Source organism: Sphaeramia orbicularis, chromosome 15 (assembly GCF_902148855.1).
Source record: "Sphaeramia orbicularis chromosome 15, fSphaOr1.1, whole genome shotgun sequence".
In the NCBI taxonomy this organism is placed as follows: Eukaryota; Metazoa; Chordata; class Actinopteri; order Kurtiformes; family Apogonidae; genus Sphaeramia; species Sphaeramia orbicularis.
Genome location: NC_043971.1, coordinates 51,673,369 through 51,695,530, shown reverse-complemented (window position 1 = coordinate 51,695,530; position 22,162 = coordinate 51,673,369). Strand labels below are relative to the sequence as shown.

At 39.3% G+C, this 22,162-nt stretch overlaps 1 protein-coding gene across 1 annotated transcript; it reads left to right on the top strand.

Moving 5' to 3' along the window:
• The first annotated feature begins 231 nt into the window (after positions 1-231).
• Positions 232-21,505, top strand: ggps1 (geranylgeranyl diphosphate synthase 1). Its single transcript, XM_030155310.1, has 4 exons — positions 232-1,139; positions 10,334-10,426; positions 12,441-12,511; positions 18,025-21,505. The coding sequence occupies exons 2-4, from the start codon at positions 10,354-10,356 to the stop codon at positions 18,829-18,831; spliced, it is 951 nt and encodes a 316-aa protein (XP_030011170.1). The 5' UTR covers positions 232-1,139; positions 10,334-10,353; the 3' UTR covers positions 18,832-21,505.
• The last annotated feature ends 657 nt before the right edge of the window (positions 21,506-22,162 follow it).

Sequence of the window (22,162 nt, the reverse complement as noted above, 5' to 3'; positions counted from 1 at the left end):
CTTAATTCGGTCGGACACAGCTTAACTTTGTTTTACATCCGAGCAAGTTTTTCTCCTCGGTTTACTCGCTGTCTTATCGCCTAATTCATTCATTCCCCAAAAGCCCCCAAACACATCACAGCATTAGTTAACAAGTTAGCTAACGTCAAGGTTGGCTTCATAGCAGCGACGAGCGAGCGGAGGAAAAGCTTCAAAATAGCGACGGCTTCAGCGACAAAAAGCACACTTACCTATGCTGTCAACTTGAGAAACACTCCCGTTTTTCGTCCAAAGTGTATTAGTAATCCATAGGAACATTTATGTGGGAAATCTGACAGGTTTTAGCGTCGTCCGTTGGCCCGGTTGATGTCGGATGCGGATGGGTAAAAGTGGTCGCAGAGCTCTGCTGTTCGAGTTGCTCCTGTAGCTCGAGCTCCCTCTGTGATCCTCTCCCCGCCCCGACACAGTGATTGACGCGAATTTAACTCCCGCCTTCGCTGCCATTACGCTCTTCGATTGGACAATCTAGCCAAGCGGAACGCCTTACTATTTTATGATTGGCTACTCCGGGAGAAAAATATCTATGGGAAGATGAACTAAGTAAATCTACTGGGTGGTTATCGCAATACTAAGGAGAAAATACCAAAAAACTACAAGCCCCAGATGTGCATGTATATGTGCGTTTGATATGAGTCACAGTCTGGTCCGACGCAGCCGTGCTGTGTTCGTGCGAGTTCATATTATTTCCACCGGGAGAGGGAGGGATGTACATTTCAGCTTGTGATAGAAAACGGCACCCATGTTACGTTCCCACCTGGTTCTGCGCATGCTCTGTGGCAGTCCGAGCCGTATATATGTAGCTCATCAGAATTAGCTTGTCTCGAGCAGTTTCGGTACAAAGCGCGGAAGTCACTACTGTGTAGCTTAGATTAGCATGTAGCCGACTGGACAGTTTCATAAGGCACTGAAAGACAAAGAATACGGGGACCTGACAACTGTATCGTGTGCCTTAGTCGATCAGCCTTTCACCGAAAGTGATTTTATGCTGAAATAGAAATTAATGATCGAATGTGGAGGGGCGGAGGCTTTATGTTAGCCGATGCTAGCGACCTAGCGGTGTGTGCCATCACCGGACCGCAGTGAGGAGGCAGCCGACAGAGGTGGGTGGAGTTACATCAACTGAAAGAAAAACAACGCCAGGTCACAACAACACTGACAATTAAACAGCAGATATTCAGGGTGTATTCTCAGACACTGACACTTATTGGTATTAATATTATGTCTATAAGATATGCCAATGTAACGAGAGGACTTTCACCTCCGATTTAAAAACAGTTTAACTTTAACACATGGCAAGGCAGGTTTATTTCTATAGCACATTTCATGTACAAGACAATTCAAAGTGCTTTATATAAAATATTAAAGGCATTATAGCACAAGCAATAAAAAGTATAGGCATGAGATAAACAAACAAACAAAACAAAATCAGATAAATAGATAAAACAGATAAGCAGATAAAACAGATAAAAACTTTCAGCTTAAAAGAATAAAAACTCTATTCAAATGCAGCTGAGAACAGGTGGGTCTGTAACCTGGATTTGAATAAACTGAGTGTTTCAGCTGATCTGAGGTTTTCTGGAAGTTTGTTCCAGACGTGTGGAGTATAGAAGCTGAATGCAGCTTCTCCATGTCTGGTTCGGATTCTAGACCGGATCCAGATGACCTGAGGGGTCTGGTGGGTTCATACCGAGTCAGGAGTTCACTGATGGATTTTGGTCCTAAACCATTCAGAGCTTTATAGACCAGCAACAGAACTTTAAAGTCTATCCTGACGGACAGGACATGTGAAATATTCTGAAATAACAGTTTATATAAAATTTCACTAATAATAATAATAATAATAATAATAATAATTAATTGTACTGTCATTTTTGAAATTATTTTTATCTACCTTTTATTCCTGGGTAATTAAGTTCTATATATCATTTAGACATGAAACAAAGCTGATCATATGTACAACACCTTAAACTGGCACATAGTTTTACAAGCAACATGTTTTAAGAATCCTAAAGTTCAGGAATGAAGAAAATGACAGTTATGTTAAAACGGTATAATAAGTATTCTGTTGTACAGTTACTCCAGGAAAGGAAAACTGAAGCTGAATACATTTAGAGAGTATTTGTCAGACAATGACAGAATCAGATGAGGCAGGTCTTGAAGAATTTTTGAAGAATTCTGTCAATTTTGTTGAGAAATAGAGGAGGCAGAAGAGTGGACAGACTTGGACTCCTCATAATTCCTTAAACTGTTACTAACATAATATTGAGAGTCAACACTAATGTTTAAAATTATAACTTTGTGATCTTTTGTTAATTACTTTGTTTTTATCCACCTTTTGTTCCTTGGAATTAATATGTCTTCATTTTGTAGAACAGGGTTTCCCTGACTCATGAGGGAGAGTTGCTTCCATATTGATCATACAAGAACAATCCTAATAGGTATTATTGAATAAAATGACAGTTGTTGTGTTAAAACAGTATAGTAAGTAATCTGCTGTACTGTCACTTCATCATAAAACAATAGAAGAATATTTCAGCTGAACAAAACAAAGACAGCAACAGATGTCACAGGTCTTGAAGAAGTTCAGAATCGGTGTATTAAACTTTTTTGGTGCTGAAGAAGGAAAAACCACATCAGTGAAGTAAAATTTCCACTGGTTAAAAAAAACAAAAATTATACAGCTACTGAATGTTAGAATTAGTGTTTTTCATGAAAAATTCCATCAGAGTTTTGTTGAGAAATGGAGGAAAGACAAGGTTGGCCAAAGGCAGACTCCTCAGAATGCTCACTGGTCGAGGGGAAAAAAAAAAAAAAACTTACAAAAATAGATGAATTTAAGCAAGTAGAAGACTTTCAGTCCTTCATTAAATCATCTTTGAATGAGCACAAATTCACACATGAAACAATTAACTTTAACATCAGTCAATCAAAGTTTATTTATAAAGCGTCACATCATAACAAAAGTTATCTCATGACACTTTGCATGTAGAGCTGGTCTGAGCCAGACTCTTAAATCAGTTCACAAGCACCAACAGAATCCTCCAGGAGTAAACACTTGGTGACAGTGGAAGGAAAAACTACATTTAACAGGTAGAAACCTGGAGCAGACCCTGACTGGAGGACAGACCACTGACATGAGCAGTTAAAGGGTTAAAGAGAGCGGGATAAACACTACAACTGCTGTTACTTGTGTAACTATTAATAACTAGTACAGATAACAGATAAATATGTACCAGTGCCATCAGTGAAACCACATCTTATTTGGTTGTTTATTGGAAAATACCGGCTGATATATCAGTGCATCTCTACTCCATATTAAAGCTTTGGCATGTGTAATAACGGTACAATCCAAGGGTCATTTTTGGTCAGATTTTAAGTCATGATTTAAACCTGTTTATACCTGACTCAACAATGTTGTAAGGTAAGATGAGAAGGATATGAGTCTTTTCTGTCATTGTTTAGTCACATATATGATGAAAACAGGATGGACACGACCGAAAAGTGCATTACAATTTAAAAAAAAAAAAAAAAAAACCTAACATAAACATGTTCCAAATAGAATAGACAAAAAAAATACTGTCACTCAGAAGCTGAGTTTTGTCAAGTATGAAGTAATAAGTTGATTGTACAGGAATAATTGTTTGTGTGGCACATATTATTAATAGTATTATTATTTTGTCGTAGTCAATTCTTACCTTTAGGCCAAATGACTGTAAAAACAGTGTGGAGAGGATCACAACCAACTAACAGACGTGTTCCACATGTAAGCGTTTGTCCCAGTTGACTTATTTAGACCAATTTATTTTTATACTTTTTGGTTGTTATTTATTTATTATCTGCTCTAGATTTTCCAAGGTTTTGTACACAGGCTGTGGGTATTTTTAACTGAAAATGCCCACATCCCCGTTTAGCTCAACCAAACACCTCCACAAACTGAGATGGCTCCTAAAGCGCCTGAAAACCTCAGGAAAACCCCACAGTCATTTAACCTCAATCAGTTTATTCACTGTTACAGACCGTTATCAGCTCATATTTACAGCCTGGGTTTGTTCCAGGTCTGGGAGGTAACACTGCTCTACAATGTCTTAGAAAATATCTGCTTCAGAAATTAAATGTGCTAAATCTGACATACTTTTATAAGATGAATCAGAAAACAAATGACCAAAGTGCTGGTTAGTTCATGTTTTAATATATATGATGGTGTGTTATTCCACATATATGTTGGTTTATGTCCATTTATCCAATAGATTTATACATGTTCTACTGATAGAACCTGTAAAGTGAATGTATTGTCATGTGCAGACAGTGTTTTGAAGTAGATCTGTAGCTCTGACACTAATATTCCTTTTGAATAAAACCCATTCTCTCATTGGACTTAATTTGTCTTTATCAGTGACTCACACATGGTAAAATTAAACTACTTTTATTTTGGAAGCATGTGACTTGTAGACCAGTGTAACATAGAGTTAATATAATAATGACACTGACAATTATCAGAGTTAAAGATGAAGATAGTAGATGGCCAAATTATTCAGATTGTTATTATCATTTTTTTACATGAACTCAAAACATTCAGATTCAGACTACTTTGTTAATCCCCAAAGGGTCATTCAGGTCACAGTTACCCTGCCTTATTGGATGTCCAAACAATTAGGGTCAAACAAACAAATGCAAAACCTTCATAGCAGCATATGACAGACACGTGCATACATTTTGACCTGTCAGTATTCATAGAACCGCAACCAGGCAATAAGTTTCACAGTGAAATGAAAAATCTAAGATGCTAAAAAAGAATAAAAACACAAATTGCAAATCCAATCACCTTCTGACACATTTCAGAGCATGTCATAGATCTACAGGTAGAACCTTCAACACTGTTAGAAAAATAAGAAATAAGTAAATGATTGAAAGGTTACACTGGTCTACAAGTAAAATGCTTCCAGAATTAAAATAGTTAAACTTTACTGAATTTGAGTCACTAATACAGAAAAATTAAGTCAAAAGTGCTAGTTGGTTGTAGTTTCCAAGATTCAGTCTTGGGCCAAAATGTGAAATTCAGAGAATTAATGAGAGAATGGGTTTTATTTAAAAGTAATGTTTGTCTCAGAGCTCCCAGATCTACCTCAAAACAGTGTCTGCACATTAGAATACATTCACTTTACAGCAGTGGTTCCCAACCATTTTTGGCTCATGACCCCATTTTAACATCACAAATTTCTGGTGACCCCAGACATTCAAAACTGAGACATTTTTTTGCTAAAATTAATTTGTTTTTGATCATGTAATAGTTTGCTGTACTATGTTGCAAATAAATGTTAATTTTAGACACATTTAGTCTATGTAATGTATATTATTATGGACAGAGGCAGAAAAACCAGGTGTAGATTGTGTGAATTTTATTTTACTTGGTCAGGATATGTACAGTCAGTCCAGCTTGGATTTACAAGGCTGACAATTAATACTGAACAAACAAGAACTGAAACTATGAATTATGAAAGAGCTGCAGCATCTGAAACTGACCACAATGAACATTTGAAAGGGAAACAGTACCACAGTGCTTCAGTTTCAGCTTTAGAGTTTGTCTTGTTTTTTATGTATTGGGATTGTCTCTCTCAACTCACCATATATTTTTACTTAGTAAGTTTTTTTTTTAATTTTTAATTTTTTAAAATTTTTTATCAATTACCAGAAATTTCAAGTGACCCCATTTGAATTCCAGTCGACCCCACGTGGGGTTGCAATCCCAAGGTTGAAAAACACTCCTTTACAGGCTCTTTCTAGTGGAACATTTATAAATCCATTGTATGAATGTACATAAACCAACACATATGTATAATAACATAGCATCATATATATGGAAAACATGAGCTAACCAGCACTTTTGTCATTTCTTTTCGGATTCGTCTTATTAAAGTATGTAAGATTTAGCACATTTCATGTCTGAAGCAGATCTTTTCTAAGACATTGTAGAGCAGTGTTATTTGTTGTGATTAAAGTGTACCTGTTGTGAATTTTCATTGCTAACTGTCTCCAAAGATCACATATAATCCTAGCGGTTCTGTTCGGTAACTTCCGTTCTTGCCTGTTGTCCTGTACGTGTGAATACTAAATCACTGCTCCGTCAGTCAGAGATGTTCAGCAACAGTGGCACCGGTAGTGACGTAGACTGGTTGTATTGTCCCATTACCTGGGCTGTAGTGGACTGGTCCCTGACCCCGTGCACCAGACACCAGTCTACGATGACACATTATCGCCCAGTGCTGGGTCTCGTCTCTAGGGCAATGGTGGAGTGTTGAGTTAACAGCTGCACAAACAACAAGCATGAACACGTATGTTCCACTTCATCTGCTCAAACTGTTGCCTGTTTACTAGTACTGCATCACCTGGAAACAACTGCAGGTCAAGGTTATTATCATTAACGAAAACTAATGAAATGACGAAAACTAGAATTGAAAAAACATTTTCATTAACTGAAATAAAGAAACTATAATTAAAAGGAAAAATGATAACTAACTGAAACTGTATTGTGTGTTTACAAAACTAACTAAAACAGATAAAAATTCTGGATAAAATTCCCTTAGTTTTCGTTTTGGTCAATATCAGATTGATATGAAATTGATTTATTTTTAATTTATTTTGCTCGAGCAATTTTAGCTAGCGGCATCATATGACACTTCACGGTCCGACACTTGTGGTCTTCTGGTCCCCACTCTACCTGGAAACATGGAAACTAAAGTTGGGAGAAAGCAGCAGAGTCCTGTCTGGGATTTATTTGAATACAACGGCGAGGAAGATAAAAGATATGAAAAACTAAAACTAAACTAAAACTGAGCATTTAGAAAAGAATGAAAACTAATAAAAACTAACAAACCTGCTCTAAAAATGAATTAAAACTAACTGAATTAGAGAAAAAGAAGTCAAAACTAAAACTAAACTATAATGAAAAATCCAAAATTATTATAACCTTGCCACAGGTGCTTATGACTCGTAATGGCTGCCCCCCCAAAGGCTCTGCTCCCCACAGGCTCTGCTCCCCAAAGGCTCTGCCCCCCCAAAGGCTCTGCTCCCCAAAGGCTCTGCTCCCCAAAGGCTCTGCTCCCCAAAGGCTCTGCTCCCCATAGGTTCTGCCCCCTCATAGGTTCTGTCCCCCCCATAGGCCCTACCCCCCTATAGGCCCTGCCCCCCTCATAGGCCCTACCCACCTATAGGCCCTGCCCCCCCAAAGGCTCAGCCCCCCCATAGGCTCTGCCCCCCCCATAGGCCCTGCTCATGTGTGTAATTCACATAATAAAAAGGTCCAGTTTGGTGCATTTATGGTGTTTTTTGTTTTGTTTTTTTAACTTAATTTGTTGCTCTCTACCTTATAAGTGGTGATCAAAGCACAGTGAATGCTGTAAACATGACCAGTACTGGAACACTTTAAAGCTGCTGGTCTCCAGTTGACAAATGAACACAATAATGATCCAGACTTGACTCTGGGCTTTAATCAGGTTCTTATATTATTGAGGCTGTTTTCCAATTCAAATCACTGTTCACACTTATCCACTCTGGACCTTAGTTTCTATGTTATTAGGTCCATTTCAGACACATTGGGTCTGTTTTGGACATAAAAGACATGGGGCCTCATGTATGAAGCGTGCGTGTGCACAAAAACCTGGTGTACGCCCTTTTCCACGCTCACGTTCAGATGTATAAAGACTGAAATGATCGTGGAAATGTGCGGTCCTTCACGCCAACTCCACAGCTGGCGTACGCACGTTTCTAGTGCTTTGGAACCTTTGGCGACACTTAGAGGTGACACTGAGAAACTGTTAATAATGTAACAAAGGTCATTCCTCCGATTGATGTGCACATCGGAGATACACAGATGAACAATAAACACACTGGCACATCATCCTACTGCAAGAGCAGCACATCCACCACCAGAACCAGAACCAATTAGACCCTGTATCCAACAATGCCAATCCTACCTGGGAAGACATTAAGCAACAACCATATAAAGAGACAAGGACCCAAAATGCATTGGTTGATAAATGCATTTAATGTAGTCTTCATGTCTGTGAGAACATTTATTAGTCAGTCCAGTCGCTCATTGACTCCGCTGATTGTCCTCACGATGTCCTGTTCTGACTCGGGTCAGCTCGGACCCATGCAGGTGTTCTGGACACCGGCCGGCCGGGCATCAGCAGTGGGCTGTGGCGGACCGGAGGACCGGCTAACACCGGGGAGGCAACAGGATGCCTCTGTGACAGGAGGATGGTACTGTGTCTGACCGTCTTCTGTCTCATTGTTGGAAAATAATAATTTGAGTGATTAAACATGAGTCACAGTCTATGATTTCCTCTTTGATTTCCTGTCATGATCACACATGAACCTTTATCTAGTTTGGCTGTGATCAGACTATTGTATGACCCGTAGAATGAACTAATGTGTGACTTACACAAATGCTAAATATATATTTACCTTGGGGCTGATCCGCGTCAGCCCTGTGAGAAAAGTGTCACCCACAATATCGTCAACTTTCTGTTCAAACAGTCTCAGTTCGTCTCTTTTGTCCTTCCGCCTGTTTTGGCCTCTGCTTCACGTCCACCTTGACGTCATCATCTGATCCTGCAGACAGGGGAATCCCAGAGGGAATCCCACCTGCAGACCCCGTTTATACTGATTTGCATATTTAAATGTGGGCATGGAGAGGGAGGAGTCAGGTACTCCAACATATGCGCTCAATTCCACGCTGATTGGGATGGATAAAGGAAGTGTATTTGGATTTGGGCGTACGCTCAGTTATATACATCTGGATTTTTTTGTGCGTTCGGACTTTTCTGGATTTGGGCGTACGCCAGGTTTCAGTATGAAATCCACGCAAGTCTTTATACATGAGGCCCATGGTGATTGTTGTTTAATCATCCGTTTCTGTTTCTCGGCGGTTGTCATAGTTGTCTGTGGTGTTTAGGTTCATTATCCTGACAGTCATTATCCTGCTGTCGTTCTCTGTCCTCTGTGTAAATTATGTATCTGTTAAAGCAGTCACGTCCTTATCCACGGTGTCCGATTCAACAGCCCTGAACGCCGTCCCCTGACTGCGTTCAGGTTGGACTGAGCGCTCAGTGTGCGGTTGGAAACAGAATTAACAACATGAGGAAACGGCTGTTTATCAGTGTTCAATCAGCTGGTTTTTCTGTTGAAGGGTCGTCTGGGGTCAGAGATAATGTTCACTGATCACCATCTGACTGAACACCAACAGAGCTGATCCATGGGTCATGTGACCCCAGTGGTGACCTTTGGCCTTCTTCACCGGTTTACATGACTTAAAATAATTACATTTACATTCTTTTACTGAGACACTTTAGTTTCAAAGATTTTCCATTGTAGTGAAAAACTAAAAGTAGGAGCTACAAAAATGTTTGTGTCAATACCTCGTCCTTAAATGTTTTATTTGTTTGTTTACGACTGTGCAAAGGAAACTCATTTATAAAAGCAGGGATTCACTCCAAACAGAAGACAGGTCTCCCTCGAAAAAGAGATTTCATCTCAAAGGACTTCCTGGTTAAATAAAGGTTAAATTATATTATAAATGTATTTTAAGAAGACCAACTGCAGACAGGAGCTGCCAGTTCGCTAAATGCTATGTACTCTTAGTGAAGAACATCAGCTGTTCTGTGTGTCCACTATGTTTCACCGCATTGTCCCTAATAATAAATAAATAAATTAAATCAATAATGAAGAATCAATTGGTCAAATCATCTGAAATTATTTGTAAAAGATGAAAACCAGGTGAAAAATAATATAATGATGCAAAAAAAGACAAACACTTGTCTGATTTAGTTTTTATCTTGTTCATCGTCTGCATTTTGATTTAATAATCTTTAAAAATCTGTGAAATCTCAGTTCTGATTCATTTATTTGTAGTTTTAAACAGTTTTTTTTTTTATGGTGATAACATTTGAGATCTCGAAAACTATGATGATAAAATCTTCGTTTTAAAGTTTTATTGTAATTTGTTTGAATTGTCAAATCAATATAAAACATTGAATATCACATTTACAGCTTTATGACGTTACATTACAATAATTGTAGTGACTGATTTACACAGATATGATCTGATAACAATTATTATTATTTTATTGCCCAGTCGTACAGTAAATTAGATAAAACCATCAAAATATTCGGAGAAGTCATGGAATTGAATTAATAAGGATGTAAAATCAGCCTTTTGGAGATGAAAGTAGGTCACTGGAGCTGTTTAGAATCTGTCTGAATCATCATATGTTTTATATCTGTTTACTTTCACCAGGGTCGGATTAACGTGGAATAATGGACGGCGAGTCGGAAGCAGCATCTGAACGGATTCTACTGGAACCATACAAGTACCTACTGCAGCTCCCAGGTATGAGAATCCCATTGACAGTGACCGTAGCATGGGTGGGGGGTGGGGGGGGGGGCATAGGTGAAAGGTGAAGATGAGGCACTCCTGTTTGTTTGACTGAATCTGGTTCTGTTCTGTATCTGTCAGCTCTCACTATATTAACACTGTTACTCTGTTGGCTCTAATTCGATGGTTTTCAGTTTAACAGTTTAGAGAAGAATCGATAGATAATGATTAAACCTCCTGATGGTGGAGTTGGTTCAGAAAACGCCTTTATTCCCGTCTGCAGCTGTGATTGGCCACAGGAACTAAGCCCTGCCTCCTGTTTGGGGTCAGTGGGACCAGCCCTGAGGGTCTCGGTGGTCCTTGGTGGGATGTTTCCCCTGCCGCTGCTGAACTGTGTCATTTAGCCACAAACAATGTGATGAATTAAAAGTCCTCCATGATGACGCTTTAAATCAGGGCTCTCAAACTCATTTTCTTTCAGGTTCCACATTCAACCCGATTTGATCTGCAGTGGGCTGGACCAGTAAAATAATAACAGAATAACCTATAAATAATGACAACTCCAAATTTTTGTCTTTTTTTTACAATATTCTGCCTCAACGTCTCATTTGTCCATGTGCATTATGGATCAGATCTACAAAGACACCTAAACACTGAGGAACAGGCAGAAAAGAGTTCAAATTGTGCTGAATTTTCTTTAGACATTTCAGGTTGTTCATATTTGTTCAGGTTATTCACATTTAATTGTTACAGGATAGTTTGTAAATGTAAATATTTTCATAATTTAATGTTATTTTTTGCAATAAAACGAAGACAAAAATTTAAACTTGTTAATTCAAGATTTTTTGCTTAATTCAAGATTTTTTGCAAAATTTGAGATTTTTTTTGGCTTAATTCAAGATTTTTTTACTTAATTGAAGATTTTGTTTTGCTTAATTCAAGATTTTTTCCTTAATTCAAGCTAATTTTTTTTTTTTTTTTTGCTTAATTCAATTCAAGACTGTGGACTTTTTGTACGTTGCAAGAACATCCCACGGGCCAGATTGGAACCTTTGGCGGGCTGCATTTGGCCCCCGGGCCGCATGTTTGAGACCCCTGCTTTAAAGAAACAGGATTTTAAAAGGAGTTGATGGTGTTTTAACCAAGATCGTAAAGAAAAACGTGGAAAAATGGCGTCTGTGTTTGGTGTGAGTCCAGACAGGGTCCAGTTGAGTTTCTGGATCTATGGGTTTGGTTGGTGGAAGTCAGGCTCACCTCAGGAGAACATCGACGAGTAAACATAAAATGAAAATGGTGCAGTTTGGGGTTTATTTTCTGAGCTCAGTATGAAATGAATTAATGAAAATGAAAACCTGGAGGATCTGTTGAATCTAAAACATGTCAGTACTAGATGTGAACCTCATATCCATGTAGTTTTACTCATATATAGACCACTTTATTCACAGAGAATATGATTTTTTTTTTTTTGTTAATGCTAGAATATTTTGAGTTTTTTTCTCTTCTGATCCTAAAGTGGCTGTGACAGAATTCTCATCCCATTCACGGGTATAAACTGTGGTTCTTCTATGTTTCTATACACCACAGTCAGTGTTTCCTGTGGAACTGGTCTGTGGTGGCGGTGGGTCGGTCAGATCTGCAGCGCCCCCCTGAGGACCCGACTGACCCCCAGACCTTCAGTTTGAGGAGGTTGGTTCCTGTTGTGGATCAGACCCTCCATCTCCATGTCCACTGGCCCATCCATGATCAGAGTGTCCGTTACCGTTAATTTCCCGACTGAAGCCGTGACAATAGGATGCAGTGTGTTCTGAAAAACTAAATGTCAGCTTTGTTTCTGTGGGAAATCGGAGCTCCCACCCACCATCTGTGTCCATGTAATAGAAATGAAAGCAGGAACGCTGGTATCAGCGGAACCCAGCAGTTCCCCCAAACCCCCGTTTCCTTGGAGGCGATGGAGGCGGAGCTTAATGTCAGCCCAGATGTGAGGCTTTCAGCGCCGGCAATGCTTCAGCTCTAGTTTCTTGTTTTGTAGGAAAGCAGGTGAGGACGAAGCTGGCCCAGGCTTTCAACCACTGGCTGAACGTTCCAGAGGACAAACTACAGGTGAGTCCGGGGGGGGGGGGGGGGGGGGGGGGGCTGTCAGGGGGAGATGCAGGGGGCACTGTAGGGGGGCACTCTAAGGGACGCTGTAAGGGGGCACTGCAAGGGGTGCTGTAACGGGGCGCTCTAAGGGACACTGTAGGGGGCGCTGTAAGGGGGTGCTGTCCTCAGACCAGGATGATCACTTCACAGAGATGAACCCTGTCAACCCGGATGTTAAATACTGAGTGGAATAGTGTTAATTTCGTCAGACAAGATGAAATATGTTCGTCAACGACCGTTTTTCATATGACGAGAGTAGTACTATTTAACAACAGTTTATTTTATTCATTTATTTTTTTAATTTGGTTGGTGATTCTAAATAAAATTTTGTCATGTGCATCATTTGATGCAAGTGCATCATCACAGAAATTTTGGTCCAATTACACTGATTTATATGAAGACATTTAATTTTGTTCATATTTGTTCAGATTATTCACATTTTTTGTTAAAGGATAGTTTGTAAATGTAAATATTTTCATGTAATTTCACTGTTTTACACTAAAACAGAGACAGATTAATATTTGTCATTATTTATCAGTTATTCTGTTCTTATTTTCCTGGTTCTGATCCACTTTAGATCATATTGGTCTGAATGTAGAACCTGAACTAACAGGACTTTAACACTTATTAATATCTTCAGTGTGGTTTTTTCATTTCTGCTCAGATCGGACCCTGTGGCGGTTGGTTTTGGCCCACGGGCCGTATGTTTGACGGCCCTGGTTTACAGTTTGTAAACGTCAGTAGAGTTTACATCATCCTTTAAAATGCGGTGTGTTTTCGTTTGTCGTTTTCCTGCCTCAGCCTCCATCCGCATCACTGTGTCGTCTTTCCCTCAGATTCAAACTCGTCCTGGTTCTCGCCGCCATGGACTCAGACTTTCAGAGTTCAATCTCCCTCCCGTTACCAACGCCGTCTCTCGCTGTGTAGCAGCGCCGTAAACTCCCGCTGAACCCACCGCTCTCCTCATCATTAGCGCCGCTGCCAAGTGGTGGAGTGGCTGCCATGGCAACAGCCGAGCCTTCAGATGGATGGAGGCTCGGTGGCGGTGCTCTCAGGCTCATTCATCTGCCAACATTTTTGTTTTTTTTTAATCTCTGTCCACGAGAACCAGGAAACTCCCAACGTGGGTTCCCCTGGTCCACGAAGACCAGGACAGTCCGGATCTGGAGGAACCACCGGGACCAGGATTTAGTCACGGAGACATAGATGGTGGATGTTTTCTGACTAATTCTACGAGTTTGAACATCACATCTTCTCAGTTCTCGTACTTCTACGTCCTCTTGCTCCATGACCTCCTTGTTTTTAACCCTTTGTGGACGATCATGTCTCCGGCGCCACCGTCATTCAAATGATCATAACCCCTGAACCGTTTACGCCACTGACAGAATCTAAACACCATGTTTTATCTGAGGTTGGGTTCTTTCTATTGGTCTAGAACACTTTAGGGTAGAGGTCTGCATTGGCTAAGGGGGAGGGGTGGAAGTGGGCGGCAAGGTTCTAATAATTTTGGATTTTTCATTATAGTTTAGTTTTATTTAGTTTTGACTTTTTTTTTCTCTAATTCAGTTAGTTTTAATTCGTTTTTAGAGCAGGTTTGCTAGTTTTTATTAGTTTTCATTTTTTTCTAAATTAGTTTTAGTTTAGTTTTAGTATTAATTTTAGTTTTGTCGTATCTTTTCTCTTCTTCACCGTCGTATTCAAATAAATCCCAGACAGGACTCTGCTGCTTTCTCCCAACTTTAGTCTCCATGTTTCCAGGTAGAGTGGGGACCAGAAGACGACTGGAAACCACAAGTGACGGACCGTGAAGTGTCGTATGGTGCCGCTAACTAAAATTGCTTAATTGCTTCAGCGAAATAAATTGCTTTCGTATCAATCCGACATTGACAAAGACGAAAACAAAGGGAATTTTATCCATAATTTTTATACGTTTTAGTTAGTTTTGTAAACACACAATACAGTTTGTCAGTTTTCGTTTTTTTTTCTTTTATAGTTTTTATTTATTTCAGTTAATTAAAATGTTTTTACAATTCTAGTTTTCGTCATTTCATTAGTTTTTGTTAACGATAATAACCTTGGTGGGCGGGGCTTAGAGCAGCAGAATGCAGTCGGTGATAGAGAGATGGAAGATTTTTATTACTTTTATCACAGTTTTATCAAGGTTTTAGTGGTGAATTCTTGTAAATAATTGTGTGTGTCTGTGTGTGTGTGTGTGTATATAGATAGATAGATAGATAGATAGATTAGGGATGCACCGATACGAGTATCGGCATCAGCTCCGATACTCAGTGTGTATACTCGTAAAAGTAATCCGATACAACTGCACCGATACCACTTATGGCCGTGTGACATTCACAGTTCAGTGCAGCAGGTACGCGGCGGTGGAATAATGTGTGGGGAGTGTGGAGATTTTTCAAAATAAATGACGGTGATAAAAGTAACGTTGACTGACAGTAACATTACAGACACAGACAGATACGGACACAGCGTTCTGTCCGTCCTCTGCGTACATCCCATCTGTTTTCCAGGTGATGGAGGATGAGTACGCAGAATGAGAATACCAGCGGGAGTACGGAGCGGTGCGAACCGCCGCCAGCGGAAATGAAAACGAAACTTATCACTTATTTCTCTTTTCTCTTCCTGCTGAAGCTAAACTTTTAAACCTTACCAGAGAAAACGCTGCAATATTAGTATCACATTAGTGTTATCTCTGTCGTCTCCATGTTTGTTATTACTGACTTTCTTCTTCTCATTAAACTTTCCTCTTCTTCGTGGTATTTGTCCAGTATGGTTAATTCAGAGCGGTGCCCCCTGGTGGATTAATTGAGAAACGCTCATTCCAACACATTAAATGTCAGCAGCAGCACTTTGTTCCAGTCAGACTAATGACAACGACAATAAAGCACATTTACAAAAGGAACCAACAACTGGAATGGGATTATTAAGGACTAGGATCGGTACGCAGTATCGGCAAGTACTCAAATGTAAGTACTCATACTCAGTCTGGAAAAAAGTGGTATCAGTGCATCCCTTATTTATTTATACATATATATATATATGTGTGTGTGTGTGTGTGTGTGTGTGTGTGTACCTATATATATAAATATATATATATATATATATATATATATATATATATATATATATATATATATATATATATATATATATATATATAGTGATGGTGCTGTTTTGGAGTGTTCTACGAGTGTGTTTTACTGTGTTTTTGTTGAGTTTTGCTGTTTTTTTTTCAACGCGATATCATGACTCGTAAATATACACACCACTTTTAATTGGTGTATTATCTGTACACATTAAAAGCTTTCTGCCGTTATTATCCCCCTGTCCAACCTGAATGAGTGCGTCAAATACCATGCACTGAGGGTTAGGGTTATGTGAACTGGTGTAAATTCATGTACAATTAAATGGCATTGAATAACGTGCAAAAAGTTGAAAATGCGTAGGTATAGCACACCAAATGCCATAACTGGTGTGACATGCAACGCTATTTCTTGAGATCAGTCTAGTTTTTTCACAATTTTATCAGTATTTTTATGTTATTTATTTATACTTACCAAATGTTTTTTTGTATGTGTAGATCCACTGATCTGTACATTATAATGTACATGTGGAAATGTAAACTGAGACATGATGTTAAAATTACACGTGCTTTTTTCTGTAGATGTAAACATTTTTGTACTTTTTTCACTCTAAAACAGAAAAGTTTGTTGTTATTTATAGTTTATTCTGTTCTTATTTTACTGGTTCTGATCCACTTTAGTTGGATGGCCCTAGTTTAGTCACATGGATGAGGAGTTTATGGATCGAACCACAAGATAATATGAAGGTTTTTTTTGTATAAATTATATAATTTCCAGACTTTTGGTTCATTTTCACTGGAGCAGACGATTAAAAACTGCATCAGAAGCTGAGTTTTCTTGTTACCAGTAGTTAAATCGTGGTGTTAGTGTGTGTTTACCTCTAGCCTCATGGGGGCCGGTCCAGTCTGGACCCTCCTTGGACTTGCCGATCCAGTCTTTGTGGTTCCGGGTCCGTTCAGGTGGATCTCACTGTAGATGAACATTAGGATCTGTTTTATGAAGCGGAAAAATGGGTTTATTCCCAGAGAAACTGATGCATCTCAGTGGGTTTTGTCTGTTTTCTATCTGTTCTGGGATTATCACCATAACTGTCAACTTATTACATGTTTACAGGCTGAGTTTTGTCTTGGTCTTAGTTGAAGAAAAGAGTTAAATTATAGAAAAATGAGACTAAAAAAAATATTCTTATTTTAATGGTTTGTGAATTCTTTAGTTTTAATGTTGTGAATGTTTTGCATTAAAGCTGTTGGAGGACGTGGCTGTGCTGAGGTTGAACATGTGTTGGTCTTCTCCATGAGGTCAGAGGTCATTAATGTCTGAATCATGTGACTTAGTTCCTCAAACTCATCCAATCACATTACATATGTTACGCTAAGTTAATGCCATTATTAAAACTGTTCTGGACAAAGTCTGGACTTACATTTGTTCATCTGCTGAATCAGCCTCTGTGGAGCAGATCAGTGCAGACATGGCGCCCTCTAGTGTCCAAAAACAGTAACACGACCTGGTTTCACTTTCATTAGGGCAGGGGTCTCAAACTCCGGTCCTCGAGGGCCACTATCCTGCATGTTTCAGATGTATCCCTCTTCCAACACACCTGATTCAAATGATAAGCCTACCATCAAGCTCTGCAGAAGCCTGATAACGACCGTCAGGTGTGCTGGAAGAGGGAAACAACTAAAACATGCAGGATACCGGCCCTCGAGGATCTGAGTTTGAGACCCCTGCATTAGGGTCAGATCCAGTTCAACAGCAGCATCTGAAATGACAAGTGAAACCATTTATTTCTGGAACTTGATCACACTTAAATGTAAATGTGTTGGGTTTTCCTCCTAAGATGACGTGTTGTGTTTTTTTTTTTTTGTTTTTTTTTTAAATTTTCTCACATTTAATAAACCAGTAAATGAATCAAGACAATCTTTAAATGAATAATGAACATAATCATCTGGATGACTATGATTCTCTGATTTATCAACAAGTAAAATTATTCACAAAATCTGATTTTGTTGTCTTTTGTTTTCATCATATTCCATTAATCAGCATCAGTAATCAGTTATAGAACCAATGTTACTTTTATTTCTTCTATAAATGAATAAAAGTATTTGTTTAAGAGTAAAACCTGGATGTTTTTATGTTGAACTCATACAGAAAACCATTTATTAAATGCATCTATGAGATGCATCTCATCTGAGCAGAGTTTATTTAGATTTTTTCACAGTATGAAAAACAAAATAGGTAAAGTAAGTTCAGACTAATCAGATTGTGTGTGAACGTTTTAGTTGATCATTGAACTTTGAAACGCTCATATTTTCTGTTAAATTTAAAGTTAAATATTGTTGTGGTGGATCTGACCTTTGCCTCCATCCGGTTCAGGTGATCATCGAGGTGACAGAGATGCTACACAACGCCAGCCTCCTCATCGATGACATCGAGGACAGCTCCAAACTGCGCCGCGGTTTCCCCGTTGCCCACAGCATCTATGGCGTCCCATCTGTCATCAACTCGGCCAACTATGTCTACTTCCTGGGTCTGGAGAAGGTCCTGACCCTGGAGCACCCCGAGGCGGTGCGCGTCTTCACCCGGCAGCTGCTGGAGCTGCACCGCGGCCAGGGCCTGGACATCCACTGGAGGGACACCTACACCTGCCCCACCGAGCAGGAGTACCGCCACATGGTCCTGCAGAAGACAGGTGGGCTGTTCGGCCTGGCCGTGGGCCTCATGCAGCTGTTCTCCGACTGGAAACGGGACCTCAAACCCCTCCTGGACGCGCTGGGGCTCTTCTTCCAGATCCGAGACGACTACGCCAACCTCAGCTCCCAAGAGTACAGCGAGAACAAGAGTTTCTGCGAGGACCTGACGGAGGGGAAGTTCTCCTTCCCCACCATCCACGCCATCTGGTCGCGTCCGGAGAGCACCCAGGTCCAGAACATCCTGAGGCAGCGCACGGAGAATGTGGACGTCAAGCGTTACTGCGTGGACTACCTGGAGAAGGTAGGCTCATTCGCCTACACCCGCCGTACCCTCCGGGACCTGGAGGCCGAGGCCTACCGCCTCATCAGGGAGCTGGGAGGGAACCCTCAGCTGGAGAGCCTGGTCAAACTGCTGAGTCAGATGCACCGCGAGGCCGAGGCCCAGGCCCAGGCCCAGGCCGCCGACCACAACCAAAACCAGAACCACTGACCCGGTACACAACTCAAACCCTGCACCACTCCCACTTCTGTCCAAACACAACCGACACATTCCTCAACACACAGCTCTGGAAACAAATAACGTGGACGAAATAATCGAAGGATCCGATGAAAAGCCCGTTTGCACGACCATGAAAATCTGATAACGGTTAATAATCAGATTATAATAATCAGATCATTGTAATAACCAGATCATTATAATAATCAGATCTGATGTGTTTACATGCACTTCAGGAATATGATAATTGATGGATTTCTTTGCATATGTACGTAGTGATGGTAATGAAAATTGAACGAAAACAATGAAAAACAAGACAAGAAAACAAACACAAAAGAATAGGAAAAAACAAGCTAAAAATACAAACAAAAATGAGCCAAAAACTAAATGAAAATCAGATAAAAAAAGACCAAAACTGTTACAAAAACAGCTGAAAATAACACTAAAAACAGATGAAAATTAGACTCTAACCTCCCATTATTGTCTCCTGCTCCTGTTCGTCTACATAACTTCTGTTTTCTACTATTTTTAATAGATTTTCCACATGTTCAGATGGAACAGAACTAAATAAGTCATTCACCTGTTTGCATGGGAGGACTGGGACAAATCCAGGTGTGTTGATCTGATTTATTGTAATCAGATTACTGCTGTTACCTAATCAAACAGATCAGACTTTTTATATCAGATAATGATCAGAGTATTGGTGTGGAGGTAAACAGGCTCAAACCTTGAATAAACAGTTATTGGTTTTCAATCCCACTGATATATGAGCAACAAAAGACAAATAAAGAGAAATAAATCCAAAGTACTGTTTGTGTGGTTTTAGATCCAGGACTGAGTGTGAGCCTGAGTTTGACTTCATTTTATACATAATTTATTCTATAAATGTCCATAAATGTGTGTATGAACTGTATCTAAGAACACCTCATCCTTCTGTATCTGAAAAACCTTCACATCCAGCACTTTGGTGTTTGTTTCTTCATACATTTGGACACATTTTCGCTCTGGTAGAAATAACTGTAGAGAAAACGAAGACAAAAGCGACGAAAAAAGAGTTATTTGTTGTTGTCACGCTTAATTTTTTTCAAAGGTCAAAGAAGGTAAGTCAGTGTTTGTCATTAATGTGGCGTTTAAGGACATCTGGTTTTTCTGATGTCGAACTATGAGAAAAAAAGACAGATGAAATATTTGACGTACAATGAAATAACAGTGAAACCTAAACCCAGAGGAGATGTTAGACGACGACGTCCTGGTTGAATATTTGTTTCCAAAACTGTGGAATCGTCTCAGACTCGTTAAAGCTGAGAACGTGAATGAAACAAACGGCTGACCCTGGATCAGCCTGAACGTGGCCTTTTGAGCGTTTGACGTCATCATTAAACCGGCGCCGAGAAACCGGTTTCGCCTCAGACCCGCTTTAAACCACATCCACATCGGTTTGGGATTTGTCCAAATCATCATCCAGATTAAAGCACAGATGCGCTGTCGCCATGACGATGATTTTCAGTGAAGTCTTCGTGCGTCCACGTCTGCGAACGCACGTCACATTAATAATAAAGCGAGTGTCAACTGACTGTGATGAATAAAGTTACTGAAGGTCACAGAAAACAAGTCGACGTATGGAAACCTAGTTTTCACTCCTCACCCAGTCACATGTCACCGTTACCATGGCAACAGGCCTCTTCCTGCCCGTCTCAACATCTGTTAAAATCAATCAGACATGAGACGGTTCAGATCTGGGCGAAAATGACACGATAAACAGATTCAGATCAGTTCATCTGTTCCTTATCACTATTTCTTTGCAATATAAAGGAAGATTTTTCATCATTTTAGGCTGAAAATGATGTAAAAGATGCAATAAAATGTAAATGAACTGAAAGAACAGAACAACAAACACCAGAATCTGAGAAGAGGATCTGGTTCTGAAAGAAATACAATGAAAAAATTAATTAAAATTAATAAATAAAATTAAAAAACATCAAATATGGACTGAACATAAACTTGTTTGTCATTTTTCTGCCCAGAAATGAAACGGTGACGCCTTATTTCCGTTGGACTCCAGGACCCATCCAGAACCAGACCAGGACCTGGTTCTGGTTCTGGACCTGTTGGATGCTCAGATCTGTGAGCTTAAAGCTTTTCTGTTGTTTTGTGATGAATCTGATTCAATCTGAGCTTGTTTAATGAAGCTGGAAAAACCAGGCTTTGTTTCTTGTTGGTGAAAAGATGAAGAAACGACTCTAAACCCGGACGACGCAGACCGGATCAGTGTCGACCCGGTGTCGGAACCGTCCTCAGACACTGACTCTGCATAAACCCACTCTGTGTCTGACTGTGAAAGACTGAATGAGCAGAGCATTCTGGGAGTTTTCGACTTCAGAACCAGGTCTGAGTCTGGAGCTGGACTTTGGGAACGGATCCGAGTCTGGAGCTGGACTTCGGGACTGGGTCTGAGTCTAGATCTGGACCTCAGGACCAGGTCTGAGTCTGGATCTGGACCACCACAGTGCTAATCCTGTAGAACCGTCTGCAGTTCTACTGTCGACCTGACACCGGGCTGTGAAAACCACGACCTGGGTCCACTCCAGGCCTCCTGGTCCGTCTGGGTCCAGTAGGTTCGTACGTTCACAGAATATTTACATGGATTCAATAAAAATCTTTAAATATTTATTGCCTCCTTTTGTTCTGCTTCATCTACATGTAACATTATTTATAAAATCTGAATTTATTGTTTATTTTCATCATATTCCAATAATCAGCATCAGCAATAAATTATAGAAACAATGTTACTTTTATTTTTTCTGTGAATGAATAAAAGTATTTGGGTTTTTCATATTGAACTCATGTTTTATTATTATTATATACATTTTAATTCATTACAGGACCAGTGCAAGTTTCATATTCAGTCATTTCCATTTTTATTTCTACACATTAATAAAACTTTTGTCTCCTTTTTCCTCAAGTAATATTTAGTTTGATTCTTTTTAATGTCAGTTACAATTTAATAATTTTTTATGAAAAAGAACATCAGTTTAGTTAATGATGTTTTTGGACTGAAGGAGAAACTTTACTTAAACTCTTCCTTCTTTTCACATTTAAAAACTCAATATACTAAATATTTGAAATGTATATTTAAGGCCAAGGTAGTTTTTTTTTTTTTTTTAAAAGAACAAGTTTAAAGTGGAAATAATATTAATTTTAATTCAAAAATATTTTAAAAAAGTAAAAAGATTATTTTAAACACAAAAATAAAAATATATATAAAAAATAATATTAATATTTTAAGAAAATAAAAAAGTAAAAATCCTTAGAACACGTCAGTATT

Excerpts from the sequence above, each read along its gene's own strand:
- ggps1 (XM_030155310.1), top strand. The coding sequence starts at position 10,354 with ATGGACGGCGAGTCGGAAGCAGCATCTGAACGGATTCTACTGGAACCA. Across the intron at positions 10,427-12,440 it reads GTACCTACTGCAGCTCCCAG|GAAAGCAGGTGAGGACGAAG; the intron begins GTATGAGAATCC and ends CTTGTTTTGTAG. Across the intron at positions 12,512-18,024 it reads TTCCAGAGGACAAACTACAG|GTGATCATCGAGGTGACAGA; the intron begins GTGAGTCCGGGG and ends CATCCGGTTCAG.